The sequence below is a fragment of the Leopardus geoffroyi genome, chromosome E2 (assembly GCF_018350155.1).
Source record: "Leopardus geoffroyi isolate Oge1 chromosome E2, O.geoffroyi_Oge1_pat1.0, whole genome shotgun sequence".
In the NCBI taxonomy this organism is placed as follows: domain Eukaryota; kingdom Metazoa; phylum Chordata; class Mammalia; order Carnivora; family Felidae; genus Leopardus; species Leopardus geoffroyi.
In genome coordinates this window covers 55,221,369-55,249,174 of record NC_059335.1, presented here as the reverse complement: position 1 = coordinate 55,249,174, position 27,806 = coordinate 55,221,369, and the positions used below count along the sequence as shown (strand labels likewise).

General features: G+C 52.9%; 1 protein-coding gene and 1 long non-coding RNA gene across 5 annotated transcripts; both read right to left on the bottom strand.

Annotated features, from left to right (window-relative positions):
- Positions 1 to 4,791: 4,791 nt before the first annotated feature.
- Positions 4,792 to 17,622, bottom strand: LOC123577696. 2 transcript variants are annotated; one of them, XR_006702027.1, is made up of 6 exons: positions 16,822 to 17,622; positions 16,006 to 16,169; positions 15,036 to 15,202; positions 12,228 to 13,273; positions 11,074 to 11,160; positions 4,792 to 9,085 (listed from the first exon to the last, which is right to left on the bottom strand). It is a non-coding gene; the product is annotated as an uncharacterized LOC123577696 (long non-coding RNA). The 2 variants fall into 2 exon arrangements; XR_006702028.1 differs by having other exon boundaries at positions 16,006 to 17,622.
- A 24-nt stretch (positions 17,623 to 17,646) lies between these two features.
- LOC123577694 lies at positions 17,647 to 21,892 on the bottom strand. 3 transcript variants are annotated; one of them, XR_006702026.1, is made up of 5 exons: positions 21,772 to 21,862; positions 21,397 to 21,491; positions 20,482 to 20,704; positions 19,013 to 19,081; positions 17,647 to 17,686 (listed from the first exon to the last, which is right to left on the bottom strand). XR_006702026.1 is itself a non-coding variant. In XM_045439854.1 (4 exons), the coding sequence occupies exons 1-4, from the start codon at positions 21,890 to 21,892 to the stop codon at positions 19,061 to 19,063; spliced, it is 615 nt and encodes a 204-aa protein (XP_045295810.1). In that variant the 3' UTR covers positions 19,023 to 19,060. The 3 variants fall into 3 exon arrangements, 1 of the variants encoding a protein (XP_045295810.1); XR_006702025.1 differs by lacking the exon at positions 21,772 to 21,862 and having other exon boundaries at positions 21,397 to 21,596; XM_045439854.1 differs by lacking the exon at positions 17,647 to 17,686 and having other exon boundaries at positions 19,023 to 19,081; positions 21,339 to 21,491; positions 21,675 to 21,892.
- Between the last annotated feature and the right edge of the window lie 5,914 nt (positions 21,893 to 27,806).

Below are 27,806 nucleotides of genomic sequence, written 5' to 3'. Positions count from 1 at the left end.
ATGAAAATATGTTTCCCTTAGGGGCGCCTGGGGGGCTCAGTCGGTTAAGCGTCCGACTTCGACTCAGGTCATGATCTCACGGTTCATGGGTTCGAGCCCCGCGTCGGGCTCTGTGTTGATGGCTTGGGGCCTGGAGCCTGCTTCAGATTCCGTGTCTCCCTCTCTCTCTGCCACTCCCCAACTTGTGCTCTGTCTCTGTCTCTTAAAAATAAATAAATGTTAAAAAAATTTTTTTAAACAACAATAGTAATAATAATAATAAAGTCACACTGAAAAGGAACTGGAGCCCACAGAATGGGGGAAGACACTTGAAAATCATATATCTTAGAAGAGACTTCTATCTTGTATCTAAGAACATACAAAGGAGTCTTATGACTCAAAAAGACACATAAACCAGTTAAAAATGGGCAAAAAATCCAAGCAGACATTTTTTCCAAACATACGAACAGCCAATAAAACATGAAAAGATGCTCAACATCACTAGCCATCTAGGAAATGCAAAATGAAATCACATGAGACACCACTTCACACAGGGCGGCAAAAATAAAAAAAAGATAGCGACAGGGATGCCTGGCTGGCTCCATCATTAGAGGATACGACTCTTGATCTCAGGGTTGTGAACTTGAGCCCCATATTGGGGATAGAGCTTAAAAAAAAAAAAAAAAGGTAGGGGCTTCTGGGTGGCTCAGTCAGTTAAGTGTCCAACTCTTGATTTTTGCTCAGGTCATGGGCTCAAGCACAGTTGGTGGGTTCAAGCCCCAAGTCGGGCTCTGTGCTGACAGTGCGGAACCTGCTGAGGATTCTCTCTGCCAGTCCCCTGCTCGTGTCTTCTGTCTGTCTCTCTCTCCCAAAATAAATAAACTTAAAAAAAAAAAAAGACAGTAAGTGTTGACCAAGATGAGGGGAAAATTAGAACCCTCATACACTGCTGGTGGGAATGTAAAATGGGGCACCTGCTTTGGAAAATAGTATGGCAGTTCCTCAAAAAGTTAAACACAGGGTTATGATATGACTCAGTCATTCTACTCCCAGGTGTTAGACTCAAGAGAGCTGAATACACACATCCACAAAAACTTACACACGAATGTTAACATCGGCATTACTCATAACAGCCAAATGGTGGAAACCCAAGGCAGGTGTCCACCAACTTATGAGTGATCTGCTTCTACGTGGTCTAAAACGTGGTCTGCTTCTACAATGGAATGTATTCAGGAACACAATGAGACACTGAGGCACACTACAACATGGATGAACCTTGAAAACATCACATTGTGTCAGAGAAGCCAGTCACAAAGAGCACATGGCTTACGATTCCATTTACATGAAATGTCCGGAATAAGCAAATCTATAGAGACAGAGTAAGTTTGTAATTGAAGGTGGTTGCAGAAAAGGGGAAATGGGGAGTGACCGCTTAAAGGAGCAGGGGTTTCGGGTGATAAAAACATTCTAGAAGTGATTGTGGTGATGGCTTCATGACTCCATGACCAAAACCTATTGAATTGTATACTTTAAGTGAGAGAATGGTGTGGTATGTGAATTGTATCTCAGTGAAGTTGCTTAAAACTGTAGAAAATGAGAGGAAATGTCCAACAATGGCTTTCTTGTATGAGGCTTCCTCTTTTCTGTTGGTTTTGGGTTGGGTTTGGGGGTGTATGTGTGTTGTGTCCAGGGCCTGGCACAAGCTGGAGCCCAGCAAATGTTTATTGATTGAATGGATGGATAGATGACAAAAGGATTGATGGATAGATGGATGGATGGATGATGGCAGCCTGCCTCCAAAATGGCCCCCAATGAGCCTCATCTCCTGGGATTTATGCCCTTGTGTTGCTTCATCCAACACTAAACAAGAGCTGACTCTATGACTGGCAGAATTCTGGGGAAGGGACAACGTCTGACATGTGACGCTAGGAAATAAAAGGCATCGCAGCTTCCACTTTGGTCCCTTGGGCTGCTGTCTTGGGAGGAAGCCAGCCACCATGCTGTGAGGACACTCAAGCAGCTCTCTGGAGAGGTTAAGGTGGAAAGGGACTGAGACCTCCTACCAATAGCTAGCACTAACTAGCCAAATATTCCCGAAATTCCTGACCCTCAGAAACCATGATAATAAATTACTATTGTTGTTTAAACCACAAAGTTTTGGGGGTGAGGGAGCAACATATTACTAAGAGAGATTTATAAAGGGATGGATGGATGGATGGATGGATGGATGGATGAGTGGATGGATGAGTGGATGGATATGTGGATGCATGGATGGATGGATGGATGGACAGATGGATGGACAGATGAGTGGATGGATATGTGGATGCACAGATGGATGGATGGATGGATGGATGGAAGGATGGACAGACAGATGGATGGATGAGTGGATGCACAGGTGGATGCATGGATGGATGGATGGATGGATGGATGGATGGATGGACAGATCAATGGATGGATGAGTGGATGGATGGATGGGTGGGTGGGTGGGTGGGTGGGTGAATGGATGGGTGGATGGGTGGATGGATGGATAGATGGATAGATGGATAGATGGATGGAGGAGTGGATGGATATGTGGATGCACAGGTAGATAGGTAGGTAGGTGGATGGATGGATGGATGGATGGATGGATGGATGGATGGATAGATGGATGGTTATGTAGATGCACGGATGCACGGATGCACGGATGGATGGATGGATGGATGGATGGATGAGTGGATGGATGAGTGGATGCATAGGTGGATGCACGGATGGATGGATGGATGGATGGATGGACAGATCAATGGATGGATGGGTGGGTGGGTGGGGGGTGAATGGATGGGTGGGTGGATGGATGGATAGATGGATGGATGAGTGGATGGATATGTGGATGCACAGGTAGATAGATGGATGGATGGATAGATGGATGGATTGATGAGTGGATGGTTATGTGGATGCACGGATGCACGGATGGATGGATGGAAGGATGGATGGATGGAAGGATGGATGGATGAGTGGATGGATATGTGGATGGATGGGTGGGTGGGTGGATGGATAGATGGAAGGAAGGGAGGTAGGGAGAAATTCTCAATTTGGGTCTTTCCTAGAGCTTTCCTTTTCCTTTAACTCCCCCAAAGTAAAGGAGATACACCTGCTCCAACATGATTCTCTTTTCCAAACTCTCCATCTCAGCAGTGTTCAGGCTCAGCAAACATCCACTCACAAAAGATGCGAGGTCAGTACACCTCCGACCACACTTCCTCTCCCTCACCCAAAGTAGCAGCAAGTGGAAACAACTGGGATCTCTTACGTTATTTCAGAAAACATGTATACAGGTCTGGTATGTCTGTTCCAGGCCTGGGCTCCAGGTCCCAAGGTTCCCAAGACAGATCAGACTTGGAACAAACTGCCAAAGAAACAAGATAAGGTGGTGGGGTTACTGAAACAGCAATGCTCTGCAGTGTAAACACATCTGGTTCAAAGTGCAGTCCCCTTGCTTGGGCAACTCAACCCCTCTGTGTTTCCATTCTTCATCGCTAAAATAGAGCCAGTGACACCCTTCTAGTGACGTCTGTCACTATTCAGCACCAATCTCAGTGAAAGGTTCATGTGGGACCTGGGACCTAGGGATTACCTTCCTTCTTTCCCCTACTCAGCTCTCTGCTTGTCCTTCCCTGGCCCGTGACGGTGGATGGCATGGCCATCTGCACGGGCTCTGGCTTCAGATGACCTGGGCTGGACTCCAGGCTTGGCTCCTTCACTCTGTGACCTTGAGCAAAATACTGAACCTCTCTGTACCACAGCCTCTTCACCTGTAAAATGGGGATAATAGTGGCAGCCGCCCTATAAATTTGTTTGGGGATTACAGGAGGTAACCTTCTCAGTGGCACAGAATAAGTACCCCGTGAACACTGGCAATAACAATACAGACCAGCAGCAAATTCCTACCATTCCATTAAGCCTTGTCTGGAAGGCGTCAGGGACAATGGCAAGTCAGCCAGTTGGCCTCCAGGGGAAACTCTGCCCATCCACCCAGCCTCCCCGACTGCTCCACGGCCTGGCAAACCTGCTCTTTATATTGTGCCCCTGGACAAGCCCATCTTTCCTCCCAGAAATGCTGTCACCTTCCCCAGTCTCCCTGGAAACACACCACATCAACTGGCCTGCAGTCAGGGCATGGGACAGATGAGAGTGTGGCATGGCCACAAGGGGGTCACCAGAGGAATGACCACCTTTGGGTGGACTTGTAGAACATTCTTTTCCTAATGGGCCCTGGAGAAGAGCACAGTTCTAGTGTCCCTGAGGGGTGTTCCCCAAGCCTGCAGAGATGGCTTTCAGGAGCTGAGAGCGGGGAATTCAGTTAAAGGTGTAGGTAACGGCTTGTCTCCCACTGAGAGCTGCCGGTCTGCTCCGCTGGGCAGCACTTTCCTGGTTGCCAAGACTGGCACAGGCTTTACCTCCTCTGACCCCTGACTCCAGTAGAAGGGGAAGGGAGGATTTCCAGCCTCTCTTTACAGGTCAGGAAATAGGCTCAGAGAGGTGAGACAGTTTGCCTAAGGACACACGGCTGGTCCTTCCCCTCCCTATACTTCCCTCACTTTGTATTGTTGCTGGGATGGTGACCTTTGTGGGTGTCACTGCTTCTGATGTAGGCCGGGAAAGTCAGCTTGACTCCCAGGGCAGAATTCCAACATTTCAGTATCTGGGACATAGTAGGTGTTCAATAAATATTGTCCTCCCTTTTAATATAATAATTATTTTTAAAAATAAAAAATAACGGTAACAATTTTTCCTGATAACTATAATGTGCCAGGAATTTTCCACATGTTATCCTACTTAACCTTCACAGCATATTTTATTTAATGCCCCAGAACAGATATCAGCGCCCCTTTGGGGATGTCTGCAAATAGCGAAGACAGGACTGGTTTTGACAATGCTAGGGAGCATGTCAGGAGTAGGGGTCCCCATTAGTGAGCTCTGCCAGAGGGCCAGGGAAAAAAGCCCTTCACTAAAGCCCCCTTGAGAGAAACTGAGTGCTGGCTCCTCACCAGGTTCTGGGTATTGATAAACGGTGAAGAGAAGTGCACTGCTTTGTGAATTTCCAAGTCACGTACCAGTTGGTACGAGGTGAAAGGAACAGAGAAGACAAAATAGGAAAGGAAAGGTGATGGGACAGCAAGAGAATGTCCCAGGTGTGGGGGGCATCCCGGAGGCTTCTCTGTCCCCTCTTGTCACAGGTGGAGGTGACACAGCTGGGCCAACCTCCAGGTGTGATCGCCCAGGACCAAAGCCCTCAGCCTGCCAGGTCTTGCCTTGACCTTCCTCCAGGAATCATCCGAGGTCAGCAGAAGTAGTTTCCCGGGAGCAAGGGTGGGGGTTGGGGTGGCTGGGGACGCAGACCAGGCAAGCTGGCCAGACACAGCCGCACACCAGCTTGGCCTCAACCAGAGGTGGGACGGTGCCGGCCTCAGCCCGGGAGCCCTAGCTGCTGGCCCAGCAAGGGGGGTAATCTCATCTCCACAGCCACCCCTCACTGACCGGAACCCTCCGGCTGACTCCCCTAGAGTTGAAAGTGCCAAACCACCGCTCCTTTCATCTCAGTCCAGAGTGCCTTGTCCCCGTCCCTGTAATCATGCCTGTGGGCGGTCCTCAGTGACCCTCCCAGCTCTCCTCACCCTTCCCAAAACATGGGGCCTAGACCGGACCCAGTCATCGAGAATGGCATGACCAAGGTCAAAGGAAAGAAGAAAGGGGTCCTCTTCGCCTGTGCCCATGCTGACCTGTTGGTCAGTGTCCTTGGTTTCCACTCTGGTCCTGGCTCAGGCTCTCGCAGGGTTAGCCTGAGGCATTGCTTTCTGGCTTTTGTTTTCAAGAGCATAAGCCACAGACGGACAGGGAAAGAGAAACTCCCTCAATGAAGAGAGATTCCCAGGGACCTGCAAAAGGGGGAAAGAAGTTGGGAGTCCTGGGGAAGCAGGGCCGGCTCCAAAGGCATGTTCCATGGAGGGGCCAGGCTGGCGTGTGACCACAGAAGCGGTGAGGTTGCAGGATCAGATCTCTGGAGGAGTCCAGATGCACCACGAGGCGCAGCTAACATCACTAGGGCTCCCTGTGCGCCAGGCGCCACCCAAAGTATGTGCTCTGAACACCACCACAGCCCCAGGAGGCGCTGCTCTCATTCCTCATCACAGCTGAGACAATGAAGTGAGTCGCCCAAGGTCACAGCATTGGGAAGTGGCAGGACCAGGATTTGAACCTATGATGTCTTGCTCCTCATTTCCCATCTCCCTGTACACAGTATGGCCAGAGGGGTTCCCCAGTGCCTTTGGGCATTGGGCATTTCCTCAAAAAAAAAAAAAAAAATCAAACATAATTACCATATGATCTAGAAATTCCACTTCTAGGTATGCGCCCCCAAGAACCGAAAGCAGGGACTCAAACAGGTATTTGCACACCCCCGTGCGGAGCAACATTATTCACAGCAGCCAGGAGGCGGAAGCAACCCAAGTGTCCACCGATGGATACGTGGACAAGCAAAATGGGGTCTAGACATAGGCTGGAATATTATTCAAACATAAATAAAAAGGATGGAGATTCTGCCCCGTGCCCCCACACGGGTGAACCTTGAGGACGCCGTGCTAATCGAAAACAAACCAGTCACGCAGAGACAATTACTGCATGATTCCACTTATAAGAGGCAGGGAGGGCAGTCTGATTCTAGAGACAGAGAGTGGAACAAGGGTTGCAGCAGCTGGGGGCAGGCATGGGGAGCCATGGTTTACCGGGGACACGGTTTCAGTTTGGGAAGACGAGAAAGTTCTGGAGATGGGTGGTGGCGACGTTTCTACAGCAGTGTGAATATACTTCATGCCATGGAACCATACCCTTAAAAATCGTTACAGGTGGCTCAATTCATGTTCTGCGTATTTCACCACAATAAAAAGAAACGATGACCCAAGGCTTTGGCACAACACTCGGCTGGGCACATCCCAACGATGACTGACGTCGATGTTTTACCAACCTGGCTAGATGGGGTGGGGAGGCTACAGGCTACAGAGGAAAGGTGATGGTCCTGTCCACCTGAACTTGAGGGCTGTACCTGCTACAAGTGGGAAGCTGGGGGCTACTGGGGCAGAAAGGAGTGGAGACAGGGTGGAGGCAGGAAACAGGGTTGGGGAGCTGTGACCTGTGACCGGCCTTCCTCTGCAGGGGCTGGAGGGAGGGGGAGTGCATCCTGGATGGCTCAGGGCAGCTGCAGTTTCTGCCCAGTAACACGCAAGACACTAAATCCTGGACGTGTACCAGGCTCTCTGCTTAGCACGATACATGTAGCACTGCATTTGTTTCTTCAACCTTTCGCAGTGTTATTTATGTCCAGTGCATGGATGAGGAAACTGAGGCCCAAGAAAAGCAACCCGGTAAGCACAGCAGCCAACAAGTGGCAGAGCCAGGCCTGGAACCCACATTTCTCAATGCCCATCTTCTTCCCAGGCCACAGCTCCCCTGCCCACATGGGGCACTCATGGTTGAGGTGCTAGGCTGGGCCTTCTACCCAGAACTGGGGTCCTCACCTCCCTGAGCATCCTGAGGGGTGTGGCTGTCCAGGCAGGGTTCCTGAACTTGGGCCACGTCCTCCATGGAAATTGCTGGAAGCAGATTCAGCCCAGGTGGAGCCTGAATGGAGGGTGTGCAGCCGTCTGGCTGAGGGAGAGCTCAGGGAGCCCCCCACCCTCTGCTCTCTGGGTGGGACTCAGGGGAGGGTCTTGGCGGCAGTGGGGAGGGGATGGAAGCCCAGGCGGAGAAGTGCCCTCAACCCAGCCAAGCAAGCCCTTCCAGGAGAGACTGAGAGGCCTCCTCGGCCACTGGGCCACTGCTGGGATGCCTGCCATGAGTGCACCCACAGCCTGCCTCCGCCCCAGGGAAAAGAGGAAGTGGTCAGAAGCAGCAAGAGAGAACCTTAAAAGAGGACGTGTCCCAACTCACACCACCCCCTCCCCTCAGGAAAAAGGGGCCGAGCTTGCCCTGGGCTTCTGGGAACCTCCCACCCCGGGAAGTTAAGACCGCAACCTCCTTTAACCCCCCCCCCCAGTGATGTCCTGAAAACACTCTAGAATTCAGAGGGCCTCCGGGCCTCCAGCCTTGGGGGCCCCCGAGGTCCAGGGGACAGTGGGAACCCCCAACCTAGCGGCCAGCACTCAGCAGGCTCGTGGTCCTTGAAAATGGAGGAGCGGGGCATCATGGTGAAGAACGTGCCTCTGGAGTTGGGAGTTCAAATCCCTACTCTGCTGCTGTTTAGCTCTGTGGTCAGGGACAGGTTGCTACCCCTCTCTGGGCCCTGGTTTCCTCATCTGCAGCATGGGGATAACACAGTCCTTACCTCTAAAGGTTGTGGTATGAACTCAAGAGGCGTGAGCTGCGGAATGCCAAAATGCAGTGCCCGGGTGCAGGAAAGATTGAGAAGCTGCAGCTTCTGTGAGGTCAAGGCAATCTCTGAGGCCCCGGGGCCCTCGGGGGACCTCCTTCTCTAGGAGCCCAGACCTGCGGCCGGTAGCAGGTGGAGGCTGGGCACAGGGTACGTGCAGAGAAAACCCTTAGCCACGCAGCTCCACACACGGAGAGAGAGTCAGAAAGAACTCAAGGACAAGAACAGTTGAGTCCCATCTGTCCAGACGTCTGCCCTCCATGGCGTCGTCTAATCCTTCAACACGCAACACAGCACAGCACGAGGGGTCTGGGGCACTGCCTGGGGAGCCGAGCCCTGACTCTGCTGCCTTGGCCCCCGTTGCGGCCTCGGTCTGCCAACACCATCTTGAGTCTAGCTCTGAAGAAACATCCGTCACCCACCAGTGACGACTAGCCCACCAGTGCAAGGGCTGTCACAGATTTTCTGTTCTGTCATCAAGAAGCAGTCAACAGGGCTGGGACCCGAGTGGGACGTCCAGAGTGAGGGCCTCCTTAAATCTGGTGCCTCCGGAACCTTTCCTTTTAGGGTGTCCCCTGGGCACCTCACCCTCTCCAGACCTTGGCGGTCCATCTCTGCTCCCCACTCCCCCTTTTCAAATATTGTAAGTACCTCCACCTTCACACCGTCCACGTCCACCGAGAGCCAAAGAGTACACTTTGCAAGATCCTAGAATCGAAAGAAAGGAAGACATTGCAACCGTGCTTTGGGCAGGAAACGCCTTCACTTCTCAGAGCCCTTTATCCCACAGGACACCTCATTACACGGAGACTGAGAATGAATGTCCTCTGCCTCAAGGTCAGCAACCTCATTTCCAAAATACCCACTTAAAGGAAGCACTGGCAATGTAAATAGAAACTCTTAGGAGACGTGGTGCCCGAAGCTTTTACACACAGTTGGCGTGACAGAAGACCAAGGGACAGTAATATTTTAGCAATTCCCACAAGAGGAAACACAAGTGGCCAACTTAAAAAAAAAAAAAAAAAAAGTCAACCTCATTATCCCTCAAAAAATGAAAATTACATGCTCTTTTTACATTCAAAACAAATAATTTGCACTTTTTATAAATGCTTTTCTACATTTGTTCAAACATGTAGATCTCTATGTGTATATAGGCTTATAACTTGGCTTTTTTTCCCTCGAAATGGGACCTTTCTTTAACAATATACTCTGGACATCTTTTCAGGTCAGTAAATCCAGCAACCCGCACTGTCTTTGTTTTTATTCAAGGTGGATGGAGCCCACTTGAATTAAGCAATGGCTCTGCTGGTGGGTTGTTCACAGTTCTGTGTCTTTGTTTTTCTTATAAGCAATGCATTCTTCCATACGTATCTTTGAACACTTGGGTGGGTATATTCACAGAAAAAAATTAGTTTCCATTGTAAACACTGGATCACATATCAAAGCATATATATATATGTTTTAAGTTTCGACAGAAATGCCAAATTGCCATTAAGTACTTTACTGTTTGACTTGGTAACAATATCCATCTACTATTTTCATTATTTTTTTTTATTAAAAAGACCACTTTGTTTAAGATTACAGAGATGCGGGGCGGGGGAGGGGGGCCCTGGGTGGCTCAGTTCAGTTAAGCATCTGACTCCATTTTGGCTCAGGTCACGACCTCACAGTTCATGGGATCGAAGCCTGCACTGCATCGGGCTCTAAGCTGACAGCGCAGAGCCTGCTTGGCATTCTCTCTCCCTCTCTCTCTGCCCCTCCCCTGCTTGGGCAGGCTGGCTCTCAATCTCTCTTAAAGTAAATAAACTTAAAAAAAAAAAAAGATACACAGATGGTAAAAAGCAGCCCAGATGGGCTCAGGGAAGAGGCTCTTTGGCTGTTAGCTCTTGGTCCCCAAAATAAACTCTCAAACCAGTTGCCCATGAACATGTAAATCAAACCTATGCTTTGGGTGCCCAGGGTTGACTTCTGCTTCCTGCCTGGACAGCCCCGTGTAAAAGCAACAGCGGGAAGGCAACTGGGCTGAGCTTCAGGGAGCACCCAGAGCCTGGAAGTCAACCCCACCCTTGCCCTCCTACCCTGGGCTCTCTCTTGCTACATCCAACCCTTAGAGCTTGGAGCGGTCACCTGCAGGAGGGAAGGAGCCAGGCTGGGTCACTGGGAAGGACTCAGTTTCCCTCTCAGCTCTAATAGTGTCTCACTGCATGACTTCAGACAAGTTGCTAAGACTCTCTGGTCCTCAGTTTTCCTAATCTATAAAATGGGTCAAATAAAACCTGTCTGACTCACTGGGTTGTGATGAGAATCAGATGTGGGAAAGGATGTGAAAGTAACTGGTTTTCCTTCCTTCTGTTTTGGGTTTCCCAACAGGTCTACAGCTGTGGAGCAGGGGAGCCTAGTCTGGGGTTTCCTGACCACAAGTGCTTTCCCAGTAACAGCCTTCTTCGAAGTTATTATTACTTTTTTATCTGAATGGACACGATACAAAATTCAAAAGGTCTAAAAGGGTAAGTGCGAGGGGCAAGTCTTCCCACTTCTGACCCCACTCCCCCCACCCCCGCCCCCGCCCCCACCCCCAGATACCCTTCCGAGAGGCAACCTTTGTCATCTCCTTTTTGTGTCCTCAATCCCCGGGTGTTTTGTGCATTTCCACCTCTGCACCTTGCTTAAAAAAAAAAAAAAAAAAAAAATCTTACCCATTTCTTGAAGCTTTTCCCCCATCAGTGCATATGAAGCTTTCTCGTTCTTTTTGCTGCCTACTGTTTACTTTGAAAGTTTCAACGCTATGAAAAAACTTGCAAGAAGAGGAACATGAAAGACCATATATTTAAAGTTGGATTCAACAACTGTTAATACACACCACATTTACTTTACCTGTTTCTCTTTTTTCTAAACTATCCAAGAGCCAAGGGTTAATATTTCAATGCTACATACTTCAGCAGATAGCTACTAAGGACATTATCCTACACAACCACGATACAACGATCACGTTCAGGAAAGTCAACATTGATACATTGCTATTATCAAACATACGGTCCATAATCAAATTTCCAAAGGTGTCTGATTAAAATGTCCTTTTTAAGAATCCAGGTTCCAATGAAGGATTGCCCAGTGCACTTAGTTGCCAGGTCTGTTTAACCTCTTTCAATCTCCCAGTCTATTTGGTCTTTCACGACATCAACATTTTTGAGGGTCTAGGCCAGTTTTGCAAAATATCCCACAATTTGGATTTCTCTGAGACTTTCTTCACAATATACTTAGGATAAACATTTTTGTGCAGGAATGTTACATAAGTGATATCACACCTCATTAAGGTTAACGGCAACATAGCATCCCCGTGCATGGATGTACCATCATTTTTATAACTTGTCCTCTACCCATAGAGGCCTGGACGATTTCCAGGCATGTTTCATAAACAACGCAACAATGAATATTCTTAAACTTCTGTCATTTTGAAACAGTCTAGTGTGTCCATAGGATAAATTCCTACAACTGGAAACTTTGCACCCGCATAAATTGCCCTTTATAAAGGATGAACCCATTAATATTTCCGCTGATAACATGCGAGGACACTCTGCCCCAGAAGTTTGTCTCATTTTTTTTAAGTTTATTTATTTTGAGTGAGCGAGAAAGTACGAGTGGGGGAGGGGCAGAAAGACAAAGAGAGAGAGAGAGAGAGGGAGAGAAGGGGGTGGGGAGGGAGGGAGAGAAAATCCCAAGCAGGCTCCCCACTGCCAGCACGGAGCCCAATGCAGGGCTGGAACTCACCAACCATGAGACCATGACCTGAGCCAAGTCAGACGCTTAACCATCTGAACCACCCAGGCACCCGTCTCATTTTTTAACTTACATCTTACTGTGTGTTGGCTAGTAAGGTCACACGTCCTTGCTGAGTCTCTGCGTGACAAGATTTCCTTATATTTCCCCCTATGAGTTTTGGCTGGAATTTGCAGGAACTCCTACTTTGCAAAGAAAACGCCCCAAGTGCTCCGCTGAAGCACACTTTTTGCTCCTGGTTACAAAACACATCCATTTGCTCTGCACGCTCAGGTTCAAAGGGAAGAGGGGTTTGTCAAGCAAGGAAGGTGTGTTAAGCACCTTGCTAGTTACTTGATTGAGTTATCAAGGATGCCAAGTGAGAATGATTAATCTGCCCGTTTTACAGATACGGAAACAAAGGTTCCGGGAGGTTACGCAGCTGATTTACTCGTTCGAGGGCGGAATAACTCAGGCCTGCTTGCCACCACTGAAGCGTGGATAGGTCCTATTCTCCGCTTCCGTGGGTGTTGGTGGTTGGGAGAGACAAAAACAAATTCTACGTATTCACTCTAAGTCCCCAAACTGTTAACCCCCGCCACGGCGTGGGGTTTAGGTGAACCACTCCGGCTCCCGCCCCGGCTCTCAGACCACTAGAGGACTACCTTCCCCCAAACGCACGGCTCTCACGGACTCTTCCGGCCTCTGTGGACTACACTTCCCAGAATGCAGCACGCACGCACCCGCGCTTCCGCTTCCGGCCCAGGCGTTTCTTGGGAGTTGGGGTTTTTCTGCGGGTAGCCAGACCGCGAGCAGCTCGGGGCCGTCACCCCCCACGTGGCCTCATGGCATCTGGGGGAGTAAGGGCCACACTTATCCGCCAGGAGACACTGGGCAGGCCTGAAAGCGCTTTGTACCTTCTTTTGGCCAGCAGGCTGGCTCCGTTGGTGGCCGCACGGTCCTGGGGAGTCATCGGTGGAGACTTTCTCTGACTCACTTAGGGTTAGTAGGGGTTCATTTAGGGTCCTGGCATTCTCTCTGCTGTTGAGTTTTCGAGCGGCCATGAGGTCCTATCCTTTATCTTGTGACATCATGTTGCGGCAGAATCGCCCCCATGTTTTTCTTCCTTGAGACGCCTCCCTTCCAAGCAGTAAAGAAAGGAAAAAACAAAAAACAAAGGAGTTAGCACCTTTTAACATGCTATCTTGCTCCTGCCCACTCTTGCCCCCAACAGCGAGTTAGGCTCACGGCAGCCAGGGCAATCTTTGAAAGTTAAATCACTCAGTCGCTGTATTGCATTCCATGGCTCCCCATTGCTCCCAGGATCCCATCCAGACTCCATGCCATGTAAGAGCTGACCTGTCCAGTTTCATCTTATTCTACTTGCCACCCCGTTAATCCCCTCCAGCTCCACTGGTCCTGGCTCCTGCAATGTGCCTCGCTCCCTCCAGCCTCCTAGCCTCTGGCCACGCCATGCAAGTGCCTCTGCCTGGACTGGGCTACCTTCTCCTCTTTCCTCAGCTTGCAGCAGTTCGTTCTGTGTCATTCAGAGTCCTACCGAGGGATAGAAAGCACTCTGGTTCTTTCAACAGAGAGAATGTAAAGAACGGTCAACTAAAAAGGTATTGTGGGTTAATAATGACACAGAGCAGCTACCACGCCCAGGGCTAGAGGAACAAAGGGAGCAGCCTGGTTATGAAAATTTAGAAGGTCGGGGGAGGCCAGTGCTAGGCTCCAGGCCTCTGAGGAGCTGGCCAGCCTAACCATCACCTCCTGGGAGCGGGGGTCCTGATTCTGGTAACGCCCCTGCAGACCACGCCACCCTTCCCTTCAGGACACTGTCCACAGGCAGTAATGCGGGGTTTATGTGTGCTGGTGTCTATCTGCCCTCGGTCTCTTCCCCGGACCCCCAACAGCAGCGATTAGGCCACGTTGTACATCACTGTGCTAAGTGCCCCTCGGACACCTTGTTGACAGAATCATTTCTCAGGGACGGTGCCTTGGGAGTTTCTGCTCTGGCTGGGGTGGGACTCCATCACTCATCTAAATTCTACTTGACCCTGAACCTGCTCTTTGCCCAGGACTTTGCTGGGACTAGAGTGACCAGGAGGGGCCCAGATAGACTCCCGGGCACAGGACTGAAGGTGGCGCTCCCTCTTGAGGCTGTGCAGGTGCGGGGTGAACCCCGAGAAGAAGCTCCCTCCAAGCTCCTCACTGTTTCACGTCAAACACTGGGCCCTGCCTTGAACATTGCCAGGCACTTAGTAGGGGTTGAGGGAATGAATGGGAACTAGTCTCCTATTTTCCAGGGCACCAGGCCACTTGGAGTAATTGATTCTCTAGGTCATCTTCTGGCTGAGAAGGGCGATGCTGACTTAAACTGCTCCCCCTCCCCATGGTAAATTTTATGTTTTTACAATCAAAATTTTCAATGGAACAGAAAATCCCCCCTGCAGGTAATAAGTCATGTGGTGCATTGGGAAGCGTACCTGCTTTAGAGTCAGACTACCTGGGTTCACACTGAAGTGATTCCACTTCTAGGCTGTGTGGGCTTGGGGAATTCTTATTGCAAAGCCCCAGCACTATACGTGGCACATCAAGGTACTTTATACGAGTTTGTTTCCTGTTGCTCTGAGTTCCAACCACAGCTCAAATGGAGAATCTCCCTCTGACTCCCTGAGAGTGGGTTATTGGCCTTGTGGGGCTGGATCAAAACCAAGGCTGAGAGGCTTGGTCCATGGGAGAAGGGGGCTGCCTTGGGGGAAACTCTCTTGCTCTATGAAGCAAAAAGGGTATATGGGTCAGAACTCCCTTCAAACTTGCCTAAGTGAAATGGGGAATTTATTGTCTCACATATTGGGAACTAGCTTCAGGTCAGGCTGGATCCAGGAACTCAATAGACCTTCTTCAGGGTTGTCTCACTCATCAACCCAGTGACTGGGCAACAGGGTGCAGTGGCTGCTCCTTGCTTGACTCCAGTGTCTGGCAGGGCAGGGCAGGGTTGGTGACTATGATTGACAGCCCCACTGAACCAGCTTCCCAAGGAGAAGGGCTGATGTCACCAGAAGTCTAGAGGGAAGTAAGATAAATGGTAAACCTTACTACCTGCCACTTACTGTTCTAAGCATTCCTCCTTGTTAATTCATCAAATCCTAGTAACCCTACAAAGTAGGTATCATTTTCATCATTCCCAGTTTACAGATGAAAAAACTGAGGCACAGATTGCCTCAGGTCAGAGCTAGTGAGGGGCAGCGCCACTATTCAGCCCCAGACAGTCTGGCTCCAAGCCCAAGCATTGTTCCATTTCTCCATGTCGCCTCTCCCTATCAGTCAGTATCAAGAGAGGGACATGACAGGGACAGCCCCAGAAGGGGTCCCAGTACTCCCTTGGAGTAGTATGGAGAGCAGCTGGGGACCACAGCCTCAGGTGGTCCGGCCTCAGGGTGAAGTCTGGCTTCAGTACCTCTGCATCTGGAAAACTCTGGGAACTCTCAGAGGACTCACCAGAAGTTGAGAACATACCCAGGCTCCACCCCAGGGGCACAAGTCCTGGCTTGAGGAGCCTGATCCCACCTTGGGGCCACAAGCTGGCTGTGTGGCTTGGGGACAGTCACTGCCCCTCTCTGGGCCTGTTTCTTCCTCTTGCAAATAAGCAAGCTGGGCCTGACTCCCCACCACTGGGGGTTCTCTCTGGGGAGAAGCTGGGGGTGAACCGCTCCGACTTGTGGTCGGCCACAAACTGCCCTGTCCCCAGGTGCTGGGGAAACAAGGCGTCCCCTGTCCCTGCACATCAGTGGCTCTGAACCCCCAGAGGGACTTGGCCTGTGAGCCCAGCTTCCTCTCCCACGGCCACCCTTCTCCCCAAGCCTCACCTCAGTCATCATTGCCGGGCCTGCCCCCAGACAGCACCCCTCCCCGGCCAGGCTGGGCCAGTGCATTCCTGCTGCCTCTTCTCCATCTGGTATCTTAGCCTCCTACCCAAGTATCAGGAACTCACAGGGCAGCGGCTCTCAACTGAGGTGGTTTCGCAGGGTTTCTGGATTTAGCAAGTAAAAATGCAATCTTTAGGGCAGAATTCTACCAAAAAGTTGTGAGTCGCTTCTCTGAAATTCAAATCTAACTGGGAAACCTGCATTTTGTCTGGCAACCCTCCCCCCAGGGGACATTTCTTCATGTCTGGAAACAGTGTTGATCGTCAAAACTGGGGGGTTTCATTGGCATCTAGTGGGTTGAGGCCAGGGATGCTGTTTAATACCCTACGATACACAGGATGGCCCCACCATGAGGAATAATCCTACCCAATTGTCAACGGAGCCAAGGCTAAGAAATTCTAGGTTCTCCCCAAAGCTAACACACATACTTAACTGTGATCTCAGGGACTTGATGGGGTGGGGGTGGGGGGGCGGGAGGAGAGCAGTGGTCACGTCCCTGAAACAAGTAAATGGCTTGTTCAAGGTCAGATAGCTGGCAAGGAGCAAAGCGGAGTCCTCCGCCTGTCTGTGCCTTCTCCTAATAGGCTCATCTGAAACCAGGAAGTACAGTGGGGGAGGACAGGCAGGGAGAGCCCCGCAGGTTCCCCAGACCCCCCAAGGAATGGCTCTGGGGACTGGCTCTTTTGGACTCCTTACGGGCGGGCAAGCCAGTGCTGCAGACGATCCCAGGTGCTGCCACCAGGGGGCAGCAGAGACCTGGAAATGAGTCTTCACACCCTGGCCTTCTGGAAGTAACTGCAGATTCTTGCAGACTCCGGGGTCCCCCTCCAGAGAATCCAATTCAGCTGGTCTGCAGGTCTGTGATGCTCACCAGGCATTGGCTTGTTTTTTTAACAGCTACCAGGTGATTTGGATGCTCAGCCAGCCTTAAGAACCACTGGTCTAAGACCTCGATTTTCATCCCTGATGGGTCATGAGTATCACTCCGGAGCCTTAAAAATACCAGCGTGAAAACCACCCCAATGTCCACCGCCGAACGACGGATAAACACAGCGTGGTCCGTACAATGAAACGCTATTCGGCCATGAGGGGAATGACACCTTGAGACGCGTACCGCGTGCATGAGCTCTGGAAGTCACTGTGCTGGGGCAAGCCAGACACAAGGGAGCCCTCTGAGGTCCAGAGTAGTTGAATTCATAAAGACAGAAAGCGGGGGTCACTATGGGCTGCAGGCGGGAGGGGTGGGGAGTCAGCGTTTAAGGGGTAGAGTTTCGGTTCGGGAAGGTGAACATTTCTGGAGGTGACGGTTGCACCACAACGTATTCACTTCTTGCCACCGAAGTGCACACTCAAAAACGGCTAACACGGTCCGCTTTATGTTATGCACATTTTGCCACAATAAAAAAATAATGTAGCGGAAACATAAACGTCACGCTTCAAGTTTAAGAGCATTCCACACAACAGGGGCGCCTGGGCGGTTCAGCCAGTTAAGCATCCAACTTCCGCTGGGGTCACGATCTCGCGGTTCGTGAGTTTGAATCCCGCATCGGGCTCTGTGCTGGCAGCACAGATCCTCTGTCCCCTTCTCTCCCTGCCCCTTCCCTGCTTGCACATTCTCTCTCTGAAATAAACAAACATTTAAAAAGAAAAAAATTATTCCATACAACAAAACCATGCATGTCCGAGTCCCGGCTCAGACCAGCTCAGTAAGAGGGGCCGGGGTTTGGACAGCTACAAGTGTCCCAGGGGGATTTCACCAACAGCTGTGGTCGGAGATTATTCTAAGATTCCAGCATCAGGGAAGAAGGGTGGGTGCACCATCCACTTACCTGTTGTCATGGTTTTAAACTCCGTCCACCAATTCTTTGATGCTCTTCCTTCAAGAGGTGGACCCTAATCTCCCTCCCCTGAGCGTGGGCTGGTCTTAGTGCCTTGCTGCTAACAAACGAGCCCAAAGCAGAAGTGATGGTGGGGGACATCAGAGACCCGGTGGTCACAGCCACCCTAGTTTCTACTTCGGTCTTTCTCTCCAATGACTCGCCCTAGGGGGAGCTGCATAAAACAACACTCAAGGAGCCTTCTGGACAACCGTGTGAGGAGAAACTGAGGCCTCCCGCCAGAAGCGGTGTGGGGCACTGTCACACAAGGGGGTCCTCCAGCCCAGCAGAGCTTTCAAACAAGGCCACGGCCTCGGCTGACGTCTCGATGGCCGCCATATGGGAACGAGCCGTGAGCCGGAACGACCCAGCTGAGTCACTCCCGAGTTCCTGAGCTGCAGAAACAAACACGCTCGTTTCCAGTCGCTGCATTTGGGGTGATTTGTTACGCAGCGGTAGGTAATTAATGCATCCATTCAGGAGGCACAGAATCATCCGCTCAGCCCTTTCCACAGCCACCTCCCCACCCACCCATCACAGGACACAGGGCCCAGCACAAAGGAGACCCCTGTCAGATGAATGATCAAACATTTTCTCAGCATCAAGCCCATGGCACTTGCTGAGACAGGCCAGGGGACTCGGCGAGTTGGCCAGGAGGGTGGCCACCTCCCTCAAAGTAGCTTCCCCAGCCGAGTCCATCCGGCCTCATTTTTTTCCTCCTCATTTCCTCCCACAAACCCTTCAGGCCTGCCTGACAGAAGAACCTGGTTCTGTCTCTCCAGGTCTCTCCAGCTCCACCGACCCTCCTGCCCCCCATCCCCCACCCCCGAGGGCAAATGCTAAAGCTGCTGGCTGTGACTCAGAGGGCCATCAGCTTGGGGCTCGGAAGTCTGGGGACAGCAGCGCCTCCTGCCCCTGGGGCTGGTTGTGACAGGAAGATTGGGGCTTTTCTGGAGGCCAAGTGGGGCAGCCACAGAAAGGCCGCTTTCCTTCTGTAGGGCAGAGGCCTCACTGTCTCCTCCCTGAGACCATCATCAGACAGCCTTGGACCCTCCCCACCCCACACATACCTTTTTCCAGATGAATCTCTTCTTATCCCTCAGGGTTTACCTGACATGCTAGCGCCTCTGTTTTCTCATCTACAAAATGGGGATAAGGAGGGTGTTTTGAGACTGGATGTCATGGTATGCAGGAGGACCCTCAGCAAAGGGCCAGGGGCGGCAGGTACCGATGCATGTCTGCTGAGCTGCCAAGACAAGAGGGAAGAGTGCCAGGAAAACCCACGTCCTCCAAGCAGCTGGCAGGGCCCGCAGGTGACTCTCAGCCCTCTCCACTCCTCCCTGCGTTGCTCACTCTGCTCTGGCTGCACCATCGTCCCCCGTGCCTCTCACACTCCATGCCTGCTCCCACCTCAGGGCCTTTGCACTGGCTTTTCTTGCTGCCTGGAATGCTCTTCCCCCCAAATATCCCTTGGCTCCTCCCTTCCCTCCTTCAGGGCTGTGCCCAGATGTCCCCTTCCTTCTCAGTGAGGCCTTCCCTAGCCACCTTCCCTCCACTCTCTCCATCCCCCTTTTTGGATTCAACTTTTTCCCCATCACATCTCTCCTTTTAAGACACTAAATCTTGGGGCGCCTGGGTGGCTCAGTCGGTTGAGTGCCTGACTTCAGCTCAGGTCATGATCTTGAGAACACTCCATGAGTTCGAGCCCCGCGTAGGGCTCTGTGCTGACAGCCCAGAGCCTGGAGCCTGCTGCGGATTCGTGTAGCCCTCTCTCTCTGCCCCTCCCCTGCTCATGATCTGTGTCTTTCTGTCTCAAAAATAAATAAAAACATTAAAAAAAAAAAAGACACTACATCTTTTTCTTATTTTGTTGCTTGACTCCTCTCAGACATAGGCTCCACAAAAGGGGCTTTGGTCTTTATTCACTGCTAGATCCCCACACTTAGCTGAGTGACCAGCATGCAGTAGGTCTTTAGGGTGGATGGATGAATGATTAAGAGAGTATTAAGTGGGACTTCTCCAGCAGCCTTGAAATCATCCTCCAGGCCTAAGTCCCCCAGATTCTAGAGAAAGTCAGAAAACTGGAGACCAGACCTCAGGGCTTATTTACCAAGTTGCTGCGAAGGTCCTGCTTTCCCTTATATCATCCCAGCACCAACAGAAGACTGGGGTGGGAAGAAAAGAAGAGAGACGCTCCCCTCCCCGGGTCTCAAGTTCACCCCTGCCCTGCACGGAGTCAGGGAAAAGAGAAGTGGTAAGAGGGGCCAGGGTGGGGAGACTGACCAGGGCGTGTCAGGAAGGTGTGAGGTTCTGGAAGTCACATGGACACCAGGGAGGAAGGAACGCCAAGAGCGATTTCCAGCATCCCGACCAAAAAGGTTGGCTCCAGGGTGAGGAGCCCCCAGCAGGAAGCAGCTGGGGGGCGGGGTGTGTGTGTGTGTGTGTGACCAGCAGCTGGGAGAGGGAGCTGTGGGGGTGGGGGGGAACCCGTCCTGGGGACCCTCACCCCACTCCACACAGTCCTCCCAAGTGCACACACCTGGGCCACAACAGGGAAGCAGCAGCGGGCAAACAAGGACAAGGGCAAGACCCGGGAAGCGCAGGACGGGCGTCCCTTTCTTTCACTCCCGCGGAGGAGTAAGGAGCTCGGTAAAGAGAAGAGGCACGAAGAGCAGGTGGCGGCGAGGCTGAAGTCAGCCAGCCTGGCCAGTCTGTTCCTGAAGGCGTCTTTAAGAACCTGGAGAGATTCGACTGAACAAGGTCTAGAGACAAAGAAAACACCGTTTCCTACGTGAGCTCCAGGGAGGGCGGCGCCAGCAGGCGGGCGGCGGTGTTAGGACGCCCCTTCTCCCTCGCTGGGTCCCCGCCGCCGGGGACGGCAAGCGCTGGGGACCGAGGGGGGGCGCCCTACATGCTCCTCGAAGGAAGGAAGGGGCAGGGGGCCCAACACAGAGAGGCTGGGAGCGGGAGGGGCGGGCGGAGGGACGTGCCCCCCTCGGGTGTGTTACCGTGGGGAGGGCCATGCAGGACCCTGGGCTGATTTCTGGCCGAGGCAGCTCCCGGACTGTCGCTCCCAGTCCGGGCGACGGGGGTGGGGGCAGGCTGGAGGGCAGCGGGGAGCCCCTCGGGGGGTGTCAGTACCCCGCCCTCTCGCTGGGCGGTGCTCTGGGGTGCACTGGTTGCCCTCAACCCTGCGGAGCCTTCCCAGCCCCGGGGTCTGCGGCAGCTGCGACGCGCGCCGAGGGAAGCGGGGGTCTCCATGGCAACGTTGACGTCAGGGACCCGGGGCCCGGCACGCCGCCTCCCGCCCCCGCCCGCCGGCCTGGCGCAGCCCCAGCCCCGATCTGCGGCAGCTGGGACGCCAGAGGCGTTGGAGCCGCCCCCCTGCCTCCTGACCTGTCCCGTCCTGGCCACCGGAGGCGGACAGGTGTGAGCCAGGCCCGCCAGGTCTCACCTGCCTGCCAGCTTCCCCGCGACCCTTTGTCCTCCCATGGCCCTCTGCCGGCCAAGCCGACCTTCCTTCCTGCTTCGTCAACAGGCAGCCCCTTCCTAGGGAGAAGGGCATGTGAATCGGATGCGGGAGGTGATGAGCCCCGACCCCCTCCTCCACCCTCCCAGACTTCCGTCTGCCTCCCTCCGCTCCGCTCCACAACAGAGGGGGGCGGTTTGTAGTTGAACAACTCCCAAATCATCATATATCCCTCCCCCCACCACTCTGCCTCCGCCCCTTGCCTCTCTCTCCTGCTGCTCCCGCCCCCCCACTTCGTCTTCCTCCCTTCTGCTGGTCCGTTCCTCCCCGGTGCCAGCCTCTGCCTCAGGGCCTCCGCACCGGCTCTTCCCACCGCCTGGAAGGCGCTTCCCTGCTCCACCTGCCCCAGGAGTTGGTCATTTCCGGCTCTTGCAGGTGGAGACACGTGAGCTCGGTGGCGCCCCCTCTTGGAGGCGCTCATTCCAGCCGCCTGCACCTCGTAGCTCTCTCTGCCGCCGCGATGAGAAATGGTTTGTGGGGTTATCTGGCTAATGGCTGCCTCCTCCCTCAGACTGAATGTGGTGGAGGATGGCGTTTGCTTTATTTACTCCTGAGTCGCCAGCGTGCCTGGCGCACAGTTGGTGCTCAGTACATTAAAAAAAAGAAAAAAAAAAAAAAAAAAAGCCTTGTTGAGACACAATTCGCTAGCCCCACAATCCACCCAAAGGCACAGTTCCACGGTTTTTAGCATAGAGTTGTGCGGTCAATTTAGAACATTGTCATCACCTCCAAAATGAACCCCTGCCCATGCCTGTCCCCCATCCCCTCAGCCCTAAGCAACTGGTAATGTTTTCAACGTTCAGAGCAATACGCTTTTGCTCAGTAAATGGACGAAAGGCTACGGAACCAACTCCCTCTCCTGGCGAGCTGACAGCCAGCGGGAGGAAGGACACTGGATCCCTTGTGGGACCCGCCTCAACATGAGGGGCAGAGCTCTGACAGAGACTGCGCGTGGCCTGGCTGCCTGGGTACACCCTTGACTGTCTTCAGCTCAAGGCCAACACCGACTCTGCTTGCCCAAACCCTGGTGTCGACATAGGTCAGATGTCAGATGTCTCATTTCATCAGGAGCCACTTTGCTTTCTTTCCTTTGGGTTTACCTTCCTTCCATCCATCCATCCTCCCAAAACGCATGGTTATGATCTCCCAAGCTTTCTCTTGTAAATGATATACTACCCTTCCTTTTTTAAAAAAATTCTTTTTAAATTCATTCATTCTGAGAGAGAGAGAGACAGAGAGAGAGAGAGAGAGAGAGAGAGAGAGAGAGGAGAGAGAGAATCCCAAGCAGGCTCTGCACTGTCAGCACAGAGCCCCATGCAGGGCCCAAACCCATGAATCATGAGATCACGACCTGAGCCAAAGTTGGATGCTTAACCGACTAAGCTGCCCAGGCGCCCCTGATTTTGCCTTTTTCTCTAAAAAAATGTGGACACTAGAACAATTTACACTATATAAATGACTTGCATCCTATTTCTATAAGGCAGGACTTATCCTGAACAGCCACCACCGGGGGAGAGAACCCCCAACCCCATGCGCATAACGGACGCCTCTGTAACTCCAGGGCCGGGAGGGGCTTATGATGCATTACTGCTCTCCATTAAAACCCCCAGGAGGGAATCACTGACCCACCTCCACTTCAGCAAACCCCTGTGGCCACTGCTGGGGGGAGCCCCAAAGAGGAGCTGACATAGTGGGTGTATCCAGCGCCCCGTTCCCTGAGCCTCCTTCCCACTGGATGCAACAGCCTCTTCTCCTACCTGGCAAATCCGAGAGGAGACAAAGCCTGGTGTTTTCGAGGAACAGCTTGTCGTTCCTACCATTACATTGAGAGGAAACACAAACAGCCGAGAGGCCTGTTGCCAGGACTTTGGTGGAGACCTTCTAGCCAGTGCTCAGCCTTCTCCTGCCGTGGGGATGACCAAATGTGCTCCGGGCAAGGTTTCCTTTCTGGAGGTGTGTCCGGAGGGCAGGTCTCCATGCACTGATGCGTGGATCAGGAACCACGAGGACTTCATCTCCCCGCCGAATCTGAGAGAGGCTAGCTCAGGCTAGCCTTAGCCAGTATTAGAGAGGGCATGGGAGGGAAAGCCATCCCTGAGGTTTTCAAGGTCCCACCCCAACCTGAATAGAGGACACTGAAAAATAAAGCAAAGTCAGATATCCCACCACATACAGCTGTGCACGTTGTGCCCTGTACGAGGATGCCACATTTAAGGGAGTGTGTGGATTTACTATGCAAACTGGTATAATGACAACTGTCCAGCAGATGGCAGTAGAGCGTTTTTTGAGGCGGGGACAAACGTTCACAAGGACGGGCCAGCACTGCGCTGAGAGAAGTCATGGTGGCCAGGGCACCACTCACCCTCCCAGACCCAGACACAGCAGAGAGGAGCAGCGGCCATCTCTTCGTTAAGAGAATTCTTTCTCGATGCCGTTTTAACAAATCGAGGTGACAGTCGCGTGACATAAAAGAAACCATTTTAAAGAGGCATTTAGAGCGTTTACACTATCGTGCAATCGGTACCTCTGTCTAGTTCCCAAGCATTTTCCTCAGCCCCAAATAAAACCCCATCTCCGTGAGGCAGTCACTTCCCAGCCCCTCGTAAACACCAGTCTGCTTTACTTTCTTTCTGCTGTGCAGATTTGCCTATGTTAGATTATTGCCTATAAGCGGAATCCACCAATATGTGGTCTGTTGTGTCTGGCTTAGGTGACTCAGCATGACGTCTCTGAGGTTCATCCACGAGGGACCGTGTGTCTATGCTTCATCCTTTCTTACCGACGGATAATAGTCCATCGTCTGTAAATACACATCTATTACCTGTTGGTGGATGTTTGGGTTGTGTCGACCTGATGCCACTTTTAAAAAGGGGGTGTGTAACACAGAAAATAAACGACACAAATCTGAAAAATGTGGAGCTCTAGGGGTGTTTAAACACCCGTGTGGCTGCTGATCGAGCTGTAGAGCATCTTCATCACCCCGGAAGCTTCCCTCTTAACCTTCCCAGTCGATGACACCTCCCGCCCCCTGCACTATCAGTAACCACGGTTATCACCTCTGTAGTCATAGATGCCTCGTGCCCGCCCATGCGCTTCACATGAATGGAATCCTCCGGCAAGCCCTCCTGGCTCCTTCCACACACGTGACGTGTGTCCAATTAATTCACGCCACTGTGGGTATCAGAAGTTGGCTCTTTTGGCCTTTTTCTGCAGAATTCCATCACACGACTAAGTCGCTGTGTTTATTGATTCTCCTGTTGAAGGGGAGGGGGGGCGCTCAAGCTCTTCCACTGCGAGACCACCCTGGTTTGTTTATTCTCCTCTTAGTGGACATTTGGGTTGCTTCCGCTTTTTGGCTCTTACGAATAATGCTGCTATAAACACCCTTGTCTGTGTCTTCTGGTGGACACGTGCGCTTGGTTCTCCCGGGTCTATATACCCAGGAGTGGGGTTGTGGGGTCACAGGGTGGGCTGGATGGTTAGCTTTTAGTCGATACGCTTTCCAAACCCACCGAACCAATTTCTATGCCTGCCAGCAACGTGTGAGAGCATCTGGCAGCTTCCGCCTCCACCCCTGAAAACAGGTGCAAGCTGATTCTTGGGTCCCCAGTTGCACGGTCCTTCTGGCTTGGCTGAGGCTGAGGCAGATGTGCCTGGCGACCCTGCAGTCTCCTTAGGAGGGCTTTCTCAGCCTGTGGGGGAGGGGGCTCCCCCTGTAACCTGTCCCTCTGTCGCCTAGCATGGTTAGCCACCGTCTTTGTTTGGGCTTCCCCAGAAGCAAGCTCTGGGATGAAGATTCCAGCATAGGTGGCTTATTTGGGAAGTGGTCCCAGGATGGGATGGAGGGAAAGTGAGGGCGAGAGCAGAAGGAAGTGCTAACAGGCTGGTGAGCCCTGGGGACAGCAGACTGTCCCCAGGGGAAGCAGATGGGAGTCTCCACCTCCATGAGGAGGGAGAACGCAGGGGCACTGACACACCAGCCCTGCAGGCCACTGAGAAAGCTGCTGCCGAGGCAGAGGTGCTAATTCTAGGCCCTCAAAGCCCCCAGTGAGAAGCCAAGGAACGTGAACATTACCCTTGACTCCTTGCTGGCCTTCCCTCCATATCAGGCAGCGTGTTCCGCACTTTCACTCCCAAGCTCCTCTTGAATCTTTCTTTCCAAGGTCTTTCCAAGGTCCCTGCCCAGCCCCATCCATTCACCAGCCAGCAGCGGAGAGATCTTCCCAAAATGCCTGGGTTCTAAGGTTGGCTGCGTCCCCCGCTCCCCGTGTGGCCTTGACCAAGGGACCCACCCTCTCCTGGCCTCCACATCCCCATCGGTCAAGAGGGATCATATCTGCACCCACCCCTTAGGCGCATCAGGTGTAAATGAGTTCAGACCTACAAGCCTTACCCTTGCTACTGTGCCTGGCACACAGGAGGGGCGGTGTAAGCATTTCGTTAGAAAACGAGCCCGATCATTGCAACCTCCCTATCATTCATAGCCTTCAAGATGAACCCCAGTCATCAAAGGAGGCTTAATGAAACGTCGAATCCAGAAGATACATTCACCTGGAACGGGTGACTATGACCTTATTTGGAAAAAGAGTCTTTGCGGATGTGATCATGTTAAGGATCTGTCCACGGGGTCATCCTGGGTCATCCAGGTGGGTCCTAAATCCAATGGCAGATGTCCTGATAAGAGAAAGCAGAGGGAGATTCGCTGGAGAAGGGGTGGGGGGTTGGCGTGTGGGTCACAGCAGAGGCTGGAGGGGCAAAGCCACAACCGGGAACACCAGGACCCCCCCCCCGGGAGCTGGAAGAGAGAGGGAAAGTTTTCTCCTCTAGAGTTTTCAGACAGTGCGGGGCCCTGCTGACGTCCTGGTCTTTAGAACCTCAAGAGAGTAAGTTTCTGTTGTTTCAAGCCACTGGGTTAAAAGTAAAGACACACCGTGGCTCGGCTGTGCCGGGGGAGGGCACTGGCTGGGCTCTGGGCATTCTGGGGGGCAGGCGGGGGCAAAGGATGTGAGGTTCCCCAGCGGGAGTGGGCAGGTCCCGCCAGACTAAGACCCGGAGAGGGGAGAGGTGTTCCTCCGAGAGCCAGAGTTGTGGAGGGAACTACTGTGAAGCTGGGACGCCCAGGGGAACCCCTGGCCGGGCAGCCTCACTCTCCAGGCTCCCCCAGAAGCCAGTGGGCGGAGGAGCCCCAGGTGACGCAGGACAGAGCGAGGAGGCGGACTGAGGACGGGACGGCTGGCAGGGACCCCCCTTCCATCTGGTATCGGGCGCACCTGCTGTGAGCCGCCCCCCTCTCCCGGGTGGGAAGGATCGGGGATGAAGCAGGCGTGCGCGCCTCGTACCCGCACGTCTCCACCTGCAGCTGGCCCACACGCCACGCCTGAAGCCTGGGGCCTTCCTGATCCTCGCCCACGGCTCCTGCTTTCCCTGTGTGGCCAGAGGCCTCTGGAAGTGAGGAGGGCCAGGAGCGGGCAGCAGGGATGTGGAGAGGCAGGGCAGGTAGTGAGGGTAGGAAGGTGGCGTAGGATGGACCAGGGAGGCAGCGAGGCGGCTGCTCGGTCCCCTGGACAGGGATGAGGGGCCCGGCCCAGGGTGAGGGAGGTGGAGATACTGATGGAGGAGGAGGAGACTCAGGAACATTCTCAAGCGGCTTCTGAAGGCAGGCAATGTGCTGGATGTGGGGCGTGAGCGACGGGCCACTGGGCTGGGGTAACACTGGGCAAAGAAACCCTGCAAAGCGAATGACTTAGGAGAGGAGTGGAAACAAAGTCTCTCCTTGGACTCCTCCAACTGCCTCCTGGGGACATGTGGGTGAGCGGGCAGCCGGGTGGATGGCTCTAGGCTGCTGAACTCAGAGAGGCTTCCAAAAACCAGCAGCATCTGGGTTTCCCAGAGGTCCTGGAAAGCAGAGTCTCGGGCCCCACCCAGACCTTGGAAATCGTAACTTGCATTTTCCCAAGACCCCCAGGTGAGGAATAGGCCCATTGGTCCTAGAAGTTCTGGACGAGAGCTGCCGTAAGGGCCCTGATGCAGAGACTGGCAGCCTGGGTTTCCCCCAGGGAGTGATTTTGTCCCTGGTGGACATTTTTGGTTGTTATGTCTGGGGGCGGGGGGACTGGGTACTATTGGCATCTAGCAGGCCGAGGCCAGGGGCAACGCAGGACGTTCTCGGATGCACAGAACGGCCTCGTGACAAAGGAGGGTCTGGCCCCCAATGTCAACGGTGCCGAGGGTGAGCAGCTCGGGACGTTCAGAGGAGTCCTGACCTTGGCCCAGGTCTTGTCCCCTTCCCGTCCCCGCCGAAAGGCTCCCTCGAAGCCACACAGAAAGGCCAGATG